Source organism: Pelecanus crispus, chromosome 2 (genome assembly GCF_030463565.1).
Source record: "Pelecanus crispus isolate bPelCri1 chromosome 2, bPelCri1.pri, whole genome shotgun sequence".
Lineage (NCBI taxonomy): Eukaryota > Metazoa > Chordata > Aves > Pelecaniformes > Pelecanidae > Pelecanus > Pelecanus crispus.
In genome coordinates, this window is record NC_134644.1 from 128,440,809 (window position 1) to 128,458,288 (window position 17,480).

A 17,480-nucleotide genomic window follows, 5' to 3' on the forward strand; every position below is an offset into this window, starting at 1 on the left:
CCCCCTGCAATCTCAAATATCTCTCTGCTTTTTGCTTTCTAGCTTTTGGACCCTGGCCATTTGTGCACTGCTTCTCAGAGGTTCATGAAATGCATTTCAGATAAGTGAGTGTACGGGTGGGTTTAAGTTAACTGTAGAGGAGTCCGTGGGAAAAAAAAATAGTTAGGGGTCAAAGTTTTAACGCAGTCTTACTCCATTTTGGTTTTTAAAATTTTGAATGCACGAGTTGGTGCCTGTGAGAATTTGCAGCACAGCTGAGCTGCTGCTGCAGAGTCTGGGTTGGATTAATGTCTGATGGAAGAGGAGTTGTCAGCTTCGGTCTTCTGGCAACTTGGGCCAGCAAAGGCAAATGCTCAGGTATGCTCTTACAGATGGTAATGGTATTCCTGTTTGAGGAAAAACAGCTGTCCTGTTTACATAACAAATCATCATGCTATGGAATGAGGTACATCTGCGTTGTCTGTGACCAGTGTGACTTAGCCTTGTCCCTTTCCCCTAGAAAGGTAGCTTTAGTTTGAGGTTTGGGGTTTTTTTTTCCCCTTCCTGTGGTGTTCAGTGGATTTTGTATTTCTGTTTATGCTGCAATCTCTGTAATACCCAGACCTATTCACATACACCAGCTTGATCTAACACAACTAGAAAATGACATTGTACAAATTCCCGTGTTGCAGAAATAAAGAAATGGGCTAAATGGAGACCTCACGGTAGCAAGACTGGGCATCCCTGAACGAAGCAGCGGCAGGGACCCAGCCAGGAGCTGCGCTCAGGTGCCTGCTTTTCTCACCTGGGCTCTGCTTTCCTTTGCTCCATTTTAAATTTGGAATAGGATTAGTTAAACCCAACTTTGGTACAAGCACAAATGAGCAGTCTTAATTTCAAAACATTTTTGTGCTTAAACCCAAAAGTAAGGTCTGAGCTACTGCGTTTAGTAAAGCACTTAGCACTTTTTAGATAAGAACAAGGTCAAAATCAGAGTCAGAACCTGGCTATTCCTCCTCAATTCACCTTTGACTAGAGTGATTTAATTGATCACACAACATGTGTTTGTTGTCGGATAAAATCTCTGGATATGCTGGTAGCAAAGATAAATTTGTTTCCCTACAACCATAAGGAAAGTAACATTAACTTTTCTAATGCATTTACCGTTGCTTGTAGCCATTCACACAGTTTCCAGTGATAATTATTTTCTAAAGTCTTTGGTTTCCACCTAGTCCACTTCTCTTCTTTAACTCTTTCTCTTTTTTTCTTAGACCGAGAGTTGCCAGGTCTGGAATTTGCACAGTGCTTTTGAAATCTCTAGAATGAAATGTCTGATTGAGCTGCCAAATAAAACACAGTCATGGCATAAGACATTGGACTTAGGCCACTGCTATATCCTGATCTGGCAGTATTGCCTTGACGATGTATTTCATTACATTTGAGAAGTGTGAGTAGTGGGCCACGAGGAAACTTTCAGCTTTGTGAAAACCATTGGTCCAAAAGGCTTGGTTGCAGATAATTTACATGTAGCTTGTGTAAAGATCTTTTTTTCTCTCTTGCCATGTAGTACTCACTAACTGACAACCAGGAACTATTTATGTTTCCTCGTTATTTGAGATGAGACCTTTCCAAATCGGTCCACATGCCAGTAAGCGGAGAGCAGCAGAAATATTTCTCTACTCTGTCTTTGGTAACCAAAAACATGCCTTGGAGGTGGCAAACACACAGCGTGTTACCGATTTTTCTTTACAGTAAATATTTGACATGCATCAAGACTTTTTCTGCTTTGGTTGAACTGCCAACTTGCAAACTACCTTGGGTAAAGTATCCAACCTGTAGTCTATCAAATGGGTTTTATCTATCTAAAAAGAAATTTGACATGTAAATTCAAAGGAAATTGTGTTAGACAATAGGCTTTTTTTGGGTGCCTATATAATACTGAGAACTCGGGGTTTAACTGAATGTCAACTGCAACCTAGATTTTGTTTTATTTAATTAAATTGTGTGATTAGATTAGTGGATCACGATCTTTGGACAGCCCAAAGCACGGCAAGTGATCATCTCTTTAAAACAGGAAAAGCCCTTACGGCTTAAACATCCCTGTTCTCTGAACAGTGAGCAAGGAGCCGGTGCGATAACCTTGCTACAGTGGTCGGTCTGTTCTTGGAGTAACGTCTTCACCAGAGAGCTCCAGCTCTGACAAGTTTTCGTTGCTTCGACTGTGCTGGGTCTATGCAAAGCTACAGCAAACCAAGGCCGAACACAAACCGGCCAATCTCTGCGCCACAGCTACCCATCCTCGTGTGGTTTTCCACCCCTCTCTCTCTCAGTCTCAAGGAGACTGATCTTGGGCTCGCGTCGTTCTCGTTGGCATCCCAAAGATTCTTGGAGGCCACTGTAATGTCATCACTTTTTTCCCATAGGACACACGTGGACAATGATGAAGAGGAGATGTTAATGGCAGAAGATCATGGCCCTGATTTGATTCGTTCTCAGGATTTTAGGAGGCAATGCAGCATCAGCAGAAGCAGTTTAGCCTATTATCACTGCAAGGAGGAGAGAGAACACCTGATAGCCCATGAGAGTTTGGATTATTTGCCTTCACACAGTAAAGTTTATAAGGAATGGCTACAAGAGAAAACATACAGGTAAATTTACCTTAAATATTGTTAAGTTGCCTCTAAGCTATGGGTAATTTGGACAATCCAGGGAGATGCCTGATAGCAGAAGGAATTAAGAAAACATCATTTATTGTTTCTGTACATAGGAAAATACTTTAATAGAACATAGAAGGGGGCCAAGTGGCAAGCAAGTTTGATTAAAAGCATTTTTTGAAAGTACTTGTGCCTTTGCTCTTGACAGATTATTGAATATGCAAAAAAAAAAAGTATTAACTACTCAATGTATACAACTTAAAAGGGAGAGACTTTGCAGAGGTTTGGGGGAATGTTCTCTTACTGAGACTTTTATTGACATTCACTGCCTCTTAGTGTAATCTGCAGGAAACGTGGTGTTTGAATCTCAGTAGGGGTGCTATAATCCTAGATGATACTAGAAATAAATCAGAAATTATTATTGGTGTGCAATTATTATTAGAGGTATAAGTTTAGAAAAGACAGAAACCAGAGGTAAAGGTTTGCACATTTATACGATAGGTGCTCAGTGCATTAGTTGCAGTAGAAGAAAACAGGAATTATTTTGAAATGAGTTCTGAGTGCTCTACTGAATGCTTAATTACTGAGTCACATAACTGAATTTTGAGATGGCATAAACAATCAGCATGTGAAAGCAGATCACACTGCTACTTATATACTAAAAAAACAAAACCAAAAGATCCAACCATGTTCCTTACCCAAATGGAAATGGCTTTCATCTAAAGGTAAAATTTTGAGCATACACTTTTTAAAGAGATATTGGCAAAACCAGCCTCTTGCTCATGCAGTCACGGTTAATAATCAAAATTCTCTAAAAAATGGAACTTGCATGTTTGTGAGAGGAAATATGGCAAATAGTCCTGTACTATAGGCTGAGAGGTAACTGTGTTTTCCGATTTCTAGAACTAAAGAGTGGGATCGATGGCTGCTGATGGGGCTAATTGGAACAGCAGTTGGGATGCTGGGGTTTTTGATTCATCAGATAATTGACTCACTCATCAAATTGAAATGGGACCTGGTGGAAAATTACCTGCAGGTGAGCAAGAGAAAGTCAGAGTGACCTCTTCTGTGTCTGTTTATTAGAAAATCCACATTGTAAATTTTTTAACTGACTAAAGTGCTGCCTGTCTGCGTGGGTGTGGACATAGGACATCCTGTGGTGCTTTGTGTAGGCATGCTTTGGTGTCCTTTGCTACAACTTAGCCTATAGTACAGTATAATATCTGATGGTGTTCTTGTCATGAGATTGATGAAAGCAGTCTTTAAAATATTGTGGCCACCTTCTTCCTCATTGCGCATAAGGGGCATGTGCTGCTTTAGGTATTGTTGATGTCCAAGGGAAAGGATTAGGTTTCTCTTAAGGGTCTTAGTGAATGTGGACCTTGTATCAGATATGGTATTTCTTTCTATGGCTGGGGAAGCTATCTTTTGCTAATGTTATAATAGATTATTGTGGAATGATTAATTTGTCCTTGAAGGGCATTGTCACCTCTGTGATAATTGAGATGGTGGTGGTAAAAATCACTGAATGGCTAAAAACAATGTAAATGTTAAGGCATCTCTGCCCTGACTGCTTGTTTTTCTCACCTGTAGAGAGAAGCAGGTGGTAAAATTCTCACCTGGTTTGTGATATCTATGGTAGATAGTATGAATACTGAAGAGCTGCTTGTGGGAGAGGTGCTTTGAGCTTTTGTTCCAGCTGAATCCTGACCAGAGCAGGTCAGGCATCCTATCAGCCGGTGCTGGGGGGAGCCTGTATAAGCATCAAGCATGGTGTGCAGCCAGCAGATGCAGCAATTTGTGCAGAAGGGGGCCAGGGTCTGGGCTGACAGTGCTTTTGTGCTCAGCAAGGAGCTGTCGGAGATGGTTCCCAGCACCCAGGGGAGAAATTACCCCTAACTCAGCAGAGGCCACAGCCCAGAGCAAGCTTCTGAGGGAGGGTGCAGCTCTGCAGGTCTGGGGCTGCAGGCAGCGCCTGGGGCCTCTCTCTGAGCCTGGAGCACGGCAGATGAGCTCCTTGTCTGCACAGATGTGGTGGGATAGCTGACACTGCTGGAGCACTGCACTGGCTGGGTACAGGTTCTTTAGGAAGGACAGACCGGGATGGTTAGGAGGGGCAGTTTCTCTTTTTTGTGAGAAAGCAGTGGGAATAGATGGAGCTCTGCCTTGGACACATGAGAGTCAGCTGAGAGCTTGCAGGTCAGGGTTAGAGGGCACACCAACATGTGTGGTGGTGTTGTGGGTGTCAGCTGTAGACTGCCAGCTCATGAATAATTAGACAAGGCTGTCTTCTGACAATTGGAAGAAGTGTCATGGTCACTGGCCCAGATCCTCGTGGGGGTCTTTAGTCAACCACCCCAGTATCTCCTGGAAGGACAACACAGCAGGGCACAAGCAATCCACAGGGTTTCTGGAGTGCGTTGATAACAACTTCCTGTTAGAAGATCGAGAAGCCAACGAGGGGCTATGCTCTGCTGGACCTTGTACTTGCAGACAAGGAAAGACTAGGCAGGGATGTGAAGGTTGGGGGCAGCAGTGACCATGAGATGGTGGTGTGCAGGATCCTGAGATGAGGGAGAAAAAGCAAAAAGCAGGATCACAGTTCTGGACTTCAGGAGAGCACTTTGGTCTGTTCCAGGATCTGCTTGGAAGAATCCCAAAGGAGACCATCCTGGAGAGAATAAGGGTCCAAGAGGGCTGGTTGGTTTTCAGGGATTATCTCCTCTGTGGTGAAGAACAGTCCACTCCAATGAGCAGGTGTTGTGGTTTAACCCCAGCTGGCAACTAAACGCCATGCCGCTGCTTGCTCACTCCCCCACAGTGGGATGGGGGAGAGAATCAGAAGGGTAAAAGTGAGAAAACTTGTGAATTGAGATAAAGACAGTTTAATAGGTAAAGCAAAAGCCGCGCATGCAAGGAAAGCAAAACAAGGAATTCATTCACTGCTTCCCATCGGCAGGCAGGTGTTCAGCCATCTCCAGGAAAGCAGGGCTCCATCAAGTATAATGGTTACTTGGGAAGACAAAACACCATAACTCCAAACATCCCCCTCTTCCTTCCTCTTCCCCCAGCTTTATATGCTGAGTATGACGTCATATGGTATGGAATATCCCTTTGGTCCGTTGGGGTCAGCTGTCCCAGCTGTGTCCCCTCCCAGCTTCTCGTGCACCCCTATCCTGCTCACTGGTGGGGTGGGGTGAGGAGCAGAAAAGGCCTTGACTCTGTGTAAGCACTGCTCAGCAGTAACTAAAACATCCCTCTGTTATCAGCGTTGTTTCCAGCACAAATCCAAAACATAGTCACATACTAGCTCCTATGAAGAAAATTAGCTCTACCCAAGCCAAAAGCAGCACAGCAGGATATCAAGCAAAAGGGGGCAGGAAGCTCCTCACAAAACTCAGAGAAAGGAAGCACACAAGAGGTGGAAGCAGGGACAGGTGACCCAGGAGGAATGCAGAGACACTATGAGTGTGCAGGGATGGGGTTAGGAAAGGCAAAGTGCACCTGGAGTTGAATCTGATAAGAGATGTTGAAGGGCAACAAGAAAGGAAGGAGACATCTACATCAGCATCAAAAGGAAGACTAGGAAAAACATGGCTTGTTGAACTGGGTAGTGGACTTGGTGACAAAGGACTTGGAAAAGGCCAAGGTACTCAATGCCTTCTCTGAGGGAGCTGGCTGCTGTCATTGTGATGCCACTCCCAATTATCTTTGAAAGGTCATGGCAGTTGAGGAGAGGTTCCTGAGGACTGGAGGAAGCCAGTGTACTCCTATCTTCAAGAAGGATAAGAAGAAGGATCTGGGGAATGACAGGCCAATCAACCTCATCTTGATCCCTGGGAAGGTAATACAGCAAATAATCCTGGAAATCCATTCTGTATAAAGGACAAGAAAGTGACTGGGCATAGTCAGCATGGGTTTACAGTGGATAACAACCTTCTGCAATGAAATGACTGGAGCAGTGGATGTTGCTGATCTTGACTTTAGTAAGGCTTTCATCACTGTCTCCCATAACATCCTCATAGACAAACTGATGGTGTATGGGTTAGGCAAGTGGACAGTGAGATGGATTTAACTGGCTGAACTGCCAGGCTCAAAGCATTATGATCAGTGGCACAAAGTCCAGCTGGAGGCTGGTCAGCACTGGTGTACCCCAGGGGTCAATACCAGGGCCAAACACTGTTGGATATCTTCACTAATGACCTGGATGATGGGACAGAGTGCACCCTCAGCAAACTTGCAGACAAAAGCAAAACTGGAAGGAATCGGTGCTCGATAGACCAGATGATTGTGTTGCTCCTCAGCCAACAGCCTCCTGGGCTGCGTTAGGAGGAGTGTGGCCAGCAGGTCGAGAGAGGTGATCCTTCCCCTCTGTTCAGCACTGGTGAGGCCACACCTGGAGTACTGTGTCCAGTTCTGGGCTCTCCAGTATAAGAGAGACATGGATGTGTCATCCACTATTCTGTGAAATCAAGATAATGGAATAATGCTGCCAACTGCTGAAGGACAGATCTCAATCACTTCACAGAAATGCAAGGGAAGGCTTATTCTGTGGAACAGATGGAGGCTGAATATATCAGAGGGAATATCCAAGAAATGAACAAGTTTAGGTTTTCCATGAGGGAAGCATATATAATACTCTTGGAATATTATTTCCCTGGGGTTTCTTACATACAAACTATGCGTATGTTTATAAAATATATAAACAGTGCATGAATACACATGCATACATATATATATGCATTTGTATGTATATATGCGTTTGTATGTGTCTATATATACACACTAAAGTATAAATAAAGAATATGTAGAAGGAAACCACAGTTTGACTCCAGGGCATCACAGCTATTACCCACACTGTTGGTCTTGTATTATAAAATTTGTCCTATTGTATTAAACTAATACAGAGGGACAGGAGGTAAGCTCTCGCAGGCTCTGACACCAATACAAACATGTAATTTTTGCCCTAGAAGACCTTCCCATCTAAATACCTCTTTCAGCTGCAAAGGAGGAAAACTCATTTTCGTGCACTTTGCTTTGCTGTTTGGCTGTGCTGCATGATGCACAGCGTTGATGGGCCATGCTGCCAGGAAGGCTGCGGTGGTTGGCTATAATGCTGTGACCTCAGAAATGCCAGGGATGTATTGACCTGCACACACAATGAATCACAGCTGAGCACTGTGGAAGGTGACAAAGTATGTGGGAGCTGAGGAGTTCTGGAGACAGCATGTCTGCAGTCAGCCCAAGCACAAACAAACAAACCAAAAACCCAGGGAGACTGCAATGTGTTTTTTAAATGTGAGAAGGCCTAGTATGAGAGATGTCCTTTTGGTTAAAATAAAGCAGGAAAGACCTTGCTCGCATATATTCTGTCTACTAATAATAGCTGCAAATTCATAAAGGTGATTACTGATATAAGACTTTGAAGCCTCCATTCAGGCAAAATGTCTCCTGAAGATGCCGTTTAGTGTTTTCTTGTGCATGTTCTTAAGGTCCTTTAACTCTGCTTCTGGCTGAAAAGGACCTTAATGAGTAACAACATATCCTTTATAGTGTTTTTAGAGATGGGCAAGAAGTCTTGGAAAAAAAGCATGACTTGACTCTGAAAGTCATCACTCACCTTACCGTTATTCACTTCTGTCCTTCTAAAGAGCCTGCACTGCTTGTGTTGGTTTTTTCCCATGGTACACCTTCTGCCTGCAGAAATCTGTGGGACAAAAGATCATTGAAAAACAGGACCTGGTCTATGGGTGCCAATGTAGTAATCTATTTGTCAACCGGACAGGATGGCAACATCCACATGACCTGGCTGCGTGCGCTTGGGTCTGGGCTGGCTATGGTGGTTCTCTCTTCAGGCTCAGTGCTGGTAAGTGTTACGCCTCCTATGCAACAAGCCTATAACCTTAAGGATGAAATTTTTTTTTTATAAGGCTTAAGGAAGAAGTTTTTTTATAAGGCTTAAGGAAGAAATTTTTTACAATGAGGGTGGTGAGGCACTGGAACAGGTTGCCCAGAGAGGTAGTGGAGGCCCCATCCCTGGCAACATTCAAGGTCAGGTTGGCTGGGGCTCTGAGCAACCTGATCTGGTTAAAGCTGTCCCTGCTCACTGCAGGGGGGTTGGGCTAGATGGCCTCTAAATGTCCCTTCCAACCCAAAGCATTCTATGATTCTATGATAACGATGTGATAAACCAAATCTCTTGCCCTTCCAAATACTGGTTAATTCAGTGTTTTATTTAAAAACCCCCTCTGTTATATGACCCAACTGGAGAGGTCTTTCTTGGCCTTCAGCCTGAAGCTGGATTCCACTGCCCATAACTTGCATAAAAGTGTCTGGGGTGAAATCAGTGGTGGTGGCGGTGCAATTTACACTTAGCATGTGGTGTTTATATTATAAATACAAGTGGCAGCTGGTGTAACTTGTGAAAACTTGGTGTTTGGAAGGGGCCTAAGCCAAAGACCATCAGTCCATATAAAAGTTACTGTTGGTTTTAGATTGATCTTTTAGCTGTGCTATGTGGGTACCACTTGTAGCCCAGATCAGTACTTTTATGAGGCAGCAAGGCTAAAACATTGAGCCTTTCTGTCATTTACTGTCCTGCTGTGTTCAATTTAATTATAAACAGGCAATTAACAGCATAGGTGAGAGAAAAAGTGAATGTTTTACTGAACTTACTCCGAACCAGCAACGGTAGGAAAAGGGAGTTTGCTGTTATATGGGTAATAACTGACTAGTTTTAAGCTATCTAAACTCTGAACTGACTGGACAAATTACACAGGTTCACACGTACACCCTGCCCCATAGACATCTGTGCAAAGACAAGAGGCTGGTTGGCTTCAGGCATCGGGGGGGATGGCAGGGGGCTGAGGCAGGTGCCCTCATCGGTCATTTTCTTCTCTCATTACCCCCAGTACACATACAGCAACAGTGTTGGGAACTTGAATTTTTGTGCATAGCCAGAAGTTATATGTGTACCTATGTCATCTGTTAATTCTGGGAAAGTTTGTTCATGAACAAAGCAAGGTGAGGGCTGGACTTAAAAACTGTGTCCGTAGACACATCTAACACAACAACATCTAATGATTGTTGACCCTGTTCCTCTTTTTTTTTTTTCTTTTTTTTTTCTTTGCAGTTCTTTTGCCCAGCAGGTTCACCATCTGGCTTGCCAGAAATCATTGGGTATTTGAATGGCACTTCTATTCAACATCTTTTTAACATCAAGACCTTTTTAGGGACATTTATCTCATGCGTGCTGGCTGTAGCCTCTGGGCTCTTCTGCGGGCCAGAAGGCCCCATGATCCATTTGGGGTAAGAAATAGCAGACAAAAGTTAAAGCTGTCAGGCTGAGGGTATGGGTTTGTAATGTCTGTCTTGGTGGCAGCGCTGGCTTAAAAAATACCCTGCATTGGGAGCTCTTTTCACCTGTGCTGTCCCCTCCTTTGCATTAGCACAAGTATTCATGCCATGCAGTGAAGAAAAGCAGTTTTTCACTACGGGTTTTAAATACTTGCTTGGTTCCCTAGTACGATTCCCTGGGAGGCTCAGCAAGCAGTTATCTGGACAGCTGCAGTCAGTTTTGTTTCTGAAAAGCAACCTGTCCCGCAGCTATGGCCTGCCGGCTGCTTTGCATCCTCTGTAACTGCTTTTACCTATGCAAAGTCTGTATAAAAATAAAGCCAGTCTCAAGTGTCTGCACACAGAAGGGGCAACAATTTTCCAGCCACCTGCAGAAGTGCTGTAAGTGGCTGTACAAGGCGCACAGTGATGGACAGGCCCTTGGGGTCCGTGTTTCCAGCTTACAAAGGCAGCAGCCACCGGTGACAGCTGAAGGCGACCACAGAAGCTACACGCTGCTTTGCAAGCTCTGCAGATGGCAGATTGCAAGTCAGGTTGGAGCTGCTTTTGTTGTTCATGCAGTAGCGTAATACTCTGCTTCTAGGTAGGGAAGAGTAGACTTTATAGTCTTTTTGAAGGATAATGTTTTTATTCCCCCTTGCTATATACAGAGAAAGAGAATCCCCATCACCCGTTGTAGTCTGGGGCCTTGCGAGAAGGGGAGAGGAGGGTTGCCCAGTCCTGCTCTGTAGGTCAGAGTGGTTCTTAAAATTTACTGTGTTGCAATACAGCCAAACTTAGTAACTGCAGACCAGATTTTGGGCTTTTCTGTTTTGGTAAGTAACATCATTTCCTTTCTTCACCCTTCAAAGGAGAATCCTGCTGCACTTTATTACCTTTATTAAACCATATCTTGAGTGGAGATGGTAAAATTGGTCTCTGCTAATATGATATAGATCGTTTGTTGGCTGGTTTGCTGTTTTATTTCTGATCGTTTTTGGTTTTGGAAAATATTCATCCTTGAGGTTTGTTTTCTTCCTTTTCACTGCCCTGACCAAACCTATCCTCCTCCCCACCACCCTTTCACATTTTCTGTTACTCTGTGGGTTTATATTTATTTATTTATTTGCACAGAGGTGCAGCACCCTAGGGGATGACTCGGATGTTCAAAAATAGGAGCACATGGTTAGTCAGAGGCAGCCACAAACCTTCCAGAGAATGATTACCAAGGTTTAGCTCTCCCTCTAGGTTTCTTTTGTTTTCTTTGCTTTCAGACATTTGTCTCCAGGAGCTCAGAGACTGCAGCTGTGATTTTTTTTCCTTTGTGCTGGGTTTGTAACAGTGGTGCATGAGCCAAAGAATTGAATCATATTTCCATGAAGAAAGTCAGCACAGTATTAATGTGATGCCTTTTCAAAACATAGGAATTAAGAGCTGGTTTAATTTAATTTAGCTGGAACCCTCCACCATTTTTATTAAACATAAACACACGTAAGTTGCTAAAAGCCTCTGAGAGATTCATTAAGGCTCCTAATTTAAGTCTTGTAGAAAAGTCTTCCAAGATTATACAACAAATAGACTTTTCATTTCACTAAGGGTTTGGACTTTTTTTTCCCCCCTCTTAAATGTAGTTTGAAGTGATGCCTGGGAACACACTGTAATAATTTAAATCGTTACACATCTTCTGTTAGAAGTAGGGCTGTTCTGACTGCCATGGTCATTAACCTGGGAACAAATGATTGAAATGACGGGCTACAGTCTGACATGTCGCCACACTTGGGCAGACATTAACATGCAGTTCTTCAAAAGGCATTTCATGGTCTATCATCACAACACTCCCTGCAAAAGAGACATTTAAGTCTCTGAGTCAAGAATCTGAAAGTCTTTAATAGCTTCCTGCTTTATGTCAATGGGACTTTGCATATTTAAAAGACATGTTGAACATTTTCCATGTTTAAAACTGTTGAAACCAATCTAGCTTTGCTGCTGCATGCTGGCTAAGGCTCTGTCCTCCCCTGCCTTTAAACTGTGGCTGATTTATGAATAATTTACCAAAAAAGTGCTCTCAACTGTACAACATCACTATTAGGGCTCTCCTGGGTTGCGGCCTGAGCCAGCTGCAGTCGGACACCCTTGGCGTCCACCTCCCGATCTTCACCAGGTTTCGGAATTCAGCTGATAAGTAAGTGATGGGCAGAGCTGTGGGGCTCTGGGGGGGCTGCCCCGCCACCCACCCTCAGCACCCCGGCAGCGTCCGGAGAGTCGCTGGCGAGCCTGTTGCATCTGGAAGGGAAATAGAGATGCTGCTCCAGCAATCTTTCAGCCTTCCTGCTGTTTGTCACTTTGGAATGGGGAAAAAGCCACCTGCTCTAATTAAAAGAAAGTTGTTTAATTAAGTAACTTTAAAGTTCTTTTTAATGAAAAGAAAGTTTGCAAGTTCTTTTACCGAACACTCGTGAAATAATACATTAATACTGAAGACCTTTTCCCATTGCCTTCTGGGTTGTACAAGGAGCGAGAAAAATGCAGGATTTTTAGACGCAGGTTTTATCCTTAAATTAACGATGCTGGTCCAGGAAAAAAGACATGATGGGGATTGCACAATATGCACAGGGTACCCTTGCTTTATTTGTCTAGTTTTGAAAAAGTAAATTGTTTGTGACACTTTTTTAATCTGGCTTTTCTCTGCTTATCCGTGTCTGTGAGATAACTCTGGTAATCTTTCTCCTGCGAACAGTTCTGCTGAATTTAATGAGATTATTTTCCAGAAAAAGAAATTACAAACCAGTTTATGTATTCTGGATGGTATTTATTGTCATGTTGACATATAAAACCCTATACAATAGTGGTTTTTTTCCTAAAGCAAGGAGAAAAAAAGGAAGATTCCCATGGATTAATTTCCTAAAGAAATACAAAGAATTTGAATCAACAGCCACTGTTAACTATCTGTAGCTTAAAATAAAATCAAAAAGCACCAAAGGGAAGATACGGGATCTCATTTGCCTGTAGCCTTTTAAGGTCAGTCATTCAAATAAATCTGAGATGTGCTAGTTAAACAAAATGTTAGTCATGGAAGAAATCAGCAATTGCGGTCAGAGAAGCAGCGAGAACTTTTGTTTTTCTCTGCAGGATCCAGTTAGAGTATAATTAGAAAGAAGTGTTAGCTTGCAGTCAGGAACCATCCTGGGAGAGACAGTCTGTGTGCAAGTCCCCTTCACAGAGAGGGTTGTTGGTGAGCAGCAGAGACAAATTTTAATCTAAGCAAGACCTCACTTCTTTACAAAGACCAGGGTGAAAGACTGCCACTCCCCCACTATCTTTTGGAGTTATTAAGTAGGCTCAGGAGACGTACCCTCTCCAAGTACAGTCACAGGCAGAGCAGTAATTCAGCGAGCATTAGGATGTTGAAGGATCTTAGGATGTTCCTCTGTCGGGCAGCCGTAACAGATGTGTAGGAGGGGTCCAATTTCATTGTTGATACTACTGGTGGGACACGTAGCACATACAACTGAGTGGAGCAAGAAGCTGGAGATGTCCAAGCAAAGCTCACCCAGCTTTTACTGCGGCGTGCAGTACCTTTTCAGTTCCCTGCTGCCGAAAATAATGTCACTGTGAAGATACAACATGTAAGTAAAAATCCATGCACAAGAGTGTCTAACTCAGCATTTGCGAGTTGGGAAGTATCGGACATAAAGTTGCCTGTGTGGCTTCACTGGTGGGCTTTGTTAAGGGCTTTGACACATGAACCCTCTAAGCATTTCCCTTATTCTCTGTCCGTTGTCCTCATTGCTACCCATCTTTGTACTGATAAAATTTGTCGATACCACAGAGAAGTCAAAAGGGCCCCCTAATGTTTGGAGATTACTCTGATCTGTTGGGTTTTTTTGCTCAGAACTTGGCATTTCTCCATATTAAAAATACTCAAGTGTTTTGTATGCTTGTTGACTTCAGCTAATACTGAATGCTCAGCATTTCTGCAAATTATCCCTGAGGTCTCGGGTAGCACATCTAGAGGATGCAAGCTTTATAAGCTGGTGAGCACTAGCGATTAGTGCATTATATGTGTCAGCCTCACCCCAGTATCCCCTGCAAAGGCTGGACTTGAATCTAATTTTCCAAGGCAGAATTCAAGCATAATTTTATTTCCTCTTTCTGTATCCTTCCCTCTGTTTTGCACACTGTCACCTTCCTTAAAAAATGTAACATTTGTCTGTTGCAGGATGTTGTTTTCATATAATGAAATGGGTGCTTTGGAAAGAAAATTATGGGGTGTGTGGGAAAATAAATAATAATAAATGGATAAAGGAAGACTGTCTGCTAATGTCTTTCTTTACAACACTGTAATTTTTCTTTTTCTTTTTTTTTTTCTTTCCTCTCCTGGAACTGTCTCACAGTGCATATCTCTGCCATTTGAGTTCCTAGTGCAGCTTACAGCAACAGAAGTTTGTTGCTCTTCGGGCTGTATGTGAGCTCCACACCTTTACAGGGAGGGAGACAAGGCATATATGTTCCCTGTGGATTTCTCAGACATTTACAGACTGAGGTGGCATGTTGAGCCTACAGGCTCCGAGGCTGTACTCTCATTCTCTAATGAGTCCCAAACTTTCTTACCTTTTTTCCCTGCAGTATTTCACCCCTGTGACTGTATTGCTTCTTCCAGGGTGTGAAGTGGCAGATCTGCCTGGCTTTGGGCTGGCCAGCACTAGTTCAGCAGCTCGCGGGCATGGCGCAGTGGTCCCCATGCAATGTTACAGGATTGAGGGTTTTGTCAAAGCCAGAGGTCAAGACGGACAGATCTGAACTCAAATCCTAGAGATGCAAGACACTATAACAACCCCAAAATAAATCAGCAGGTCTTTAAATTCAGCCCCATAAATCCAGCTTTGGCAGGAAACAACGTTTATGGAGGGGTTTTTGTTCCTGTTTTTTTTCCCCTGCTGCCCGAATTTTGACTCTTCTACCTGTTGCAGGCGCAGTTTCATTACAGCTGGTGCAGGAGCAGGGATAGCTTCGGTGTTTCGTGCCCCCATTGGTGGGCTCCTGTTCACGTTAGAAGAGGTGTCTTCGTTCTGGGACATCAGGCTGGCCTGGCAAACCTTCTTCTGCTGCTTGATGGCTACCTTCACCACGGATTTACTGTCATCTTCTTTCTGTGGGTTTGTTTACAGAGGTCATTTTGGATTTTTTGAAGCAGAGAAGAGAATTCTATTTTGGGTATGTACTGCGCGGGCATGGGAGGACATCGATGCAGGGTTAGGCTTGTCCCTCTCAGCATTGTTGCTGGGGGAGTAGCGGGGAAGGGGGCCTGAGAAGGGGAAAGGATGGTATATGTACAATTATCAGATCTGTGGATATGGAAGCCTTCACACTTTACATCTGGTAATCAGATACAACACAGAGTTGTTTTGTTCTGAATTAAAGCAAACAAATAGACAAAGCATCTACTGTTTGCTTATTAGCTAATCGTATAAGTTATTAAGATAATTTTCTGTATTGGTGCTGGCTAGGAGAGGGATACTTCGAAGTAAAGGAAAAAGCAGAGAAGATCTTAAATCAGGTGTTCTCTACTTCTGTAGCTGGCTTGAGCTCTCTGTTGTTGCTGCAGGCATTGCTGTACTGTGCCCCTGTTCCTTGGTGCTTACAGATTAAACATTTGAAAATATAATCACTGTTTGTTCCTGGTTGCACAATGGAGGTGACCTTCAGCCTCAGCTACCTTTACTTTATTCCTGCCAGCATGACACAGCCTTGATCTTTGAATTTTACCTTGTGTCCACCTGAAAATAGTTGCTTTTATTATCATGTCTTTCGCTCATTTTTATTGCAAGATGATTCAATAGTGATGTGCAAGTATCGTGATCTTCACTTCTTGCCTAAATATCCTCCTTTGTATTTGACTTGAAGATCAATTAGAGAGCTAGAAATAAAACCCTGGTCTTCTGAATCCCAGTCCACTTTTTGCTACTAAGTAAATTTTTCCTAAGGTAATTCCCCAATCAATTTCATTGATCTCTGAATTTCTTCTGGCTTGTATCTCTCTAGCAATGCAGAAACCAGAGATTATGTTATTTTCCATATGTCGGCATACCTTGGTTGGGAAAATGGGCAACATCTTTTTTGTGTGCATGCTGCCTGATATAACAGTTTTGCTATATGCTATGCAAAAGTATTTGGGGTATATAATTTGCTTTACCAGAAGTTTAGCTGGGGCAAGTGGAGAAGACATTGGTTTTCAACCCAAATCCTTTTTGTGAACCAACTCATAGTGCAGTCCCCCAAACAGTTGCAGTGACACAACCAAGAAGATAAAAATATGTGGCAGAAAGGTGAGACTACATGGACAGGGAAGAGGTCAGGCCTTCTGAAGCTGGACTCGTTGCTGAAGCCAACGTATTGTGTAATGAACAGCTACATGCACAGGGGAGAGTGGATTCACTTCAATTGCTATTTTACAATAAGCATTGCTCTTTTAACGTTCCTTTCAGGATGTTTTCTGAACAGAGCAGTGGTTTCTGCCTCCTTCTATCTTCTCTTAGTGTCATTAGAGGGAAAAGCTAGCTAAAATTATTATCAGCGTGACTTCTGGCAGGGTTCAAAAGCTTTTGGCTCTCAGTATGGTACGGATAACGAGAAACATTTTCATTTCACTGAACATGGGGCTCAGGGGAAATTTTGCTTCTTTCATGTTTTGTGGCATTAACCAACACAGTTTACAGCGGATAAACTCTGAGTTGAAAGCTTGTGGGTTATGTTTCTCAGGAAAACTATTTGTTTTCTTTAGTTTCATTCTACCTAGCATAATGTTACAAGGGGAATTTATTGTACTCCAGAGCATGAGATTTTCAGGAAGCTTCACTTTAGTTTTATGTAGACCATTGGATTATTTGTAAAGGTGAAACTTGCTCTGTAGGTAACAGATTTTTCTTGATGACTGGCCAAAGCCTGTGGTTGATACTACAACAAAAACAAACAATACACTGTGCCACCTTTCATTCCCAGCATGTGGAGCACTTGCTTGACTTTACGTTTATTGCCACACACATGCAGTCACATATTATTGTAAAACAAACATCTCAGTATATCTTTCCCTTAGGAAAAATGGAGGTAGGGAGAGAAAACAATAAAACCATGTATGTTCATTTTTAGTTTTAATGCAGGGTTGGAATTAAGTAGAGTATAATGCAAGATATTTGGATCCTGCAGTAAATAAACCAGATTTTTTTTTTCTACTTCAAACTAAGTTACTTTTCTCTGAATTTCAACTTCTTAAATATTACAGCTCTTTAAATCCTTTGGAAAAGGATGGATTTTGTTGCAGCTATTGGTAAAAATAGCATTATTAAAGTTTTGATTAGTACAGGGAGTACCTACATATATGATGGTTGTAGTCCTGATTAGAAGGCACGATACCATAAGTCTCTTCCTACTCCCTGCAAGTGTACCCTGCAGGTGTTGAGCTTCTTGTGCCTGGGGATGGCTCTCTTCCTGGGGATTCTCCCTCTTCCAGACCCA

The 17,480-nt window shown here is 42.9% G+C and overlaps 1 protein-coding gene across 1 annotated transcript in view; it reads left to right on the forward strand.

Moving 5' to 3' along the window:
- The first annotated feature begins 2,379 nt into the window (after window positions 1-2,379).
- LOC142592885 (chloride channel protein C-like) overlaps window positions 2,380-17,480 on the forward strand; it is a 78,514-nt gene continuing 63,413 nt past the window's right edge. The window contains exons 1-6 of the mRNA XM_075705062.1: window positions 2,380-2,627; window positions 3,537-3,669; window positions 8,419-8,499; window positions 9,766-9,941; window positions 12,058-12,150; window positions 14,939-15,182. Coding sequence (XP_075561177.1) covers window positions 2,380-2,627; window positions 3,537-3,669; window positions 8,419-8,499; window positions 9,766-9,941; window positions 12,058-12,150; window positions 14,939-15,182 — 975 coding nt within the window. The remainder of the gene's footprint in view (window positions 2,628-3,536; window positions 3,670-8,418; window positions 8,500-9,765; window positions 9,942-12,057; window positions 12,151-14,938; window positions 15,183-17,480) is intronic.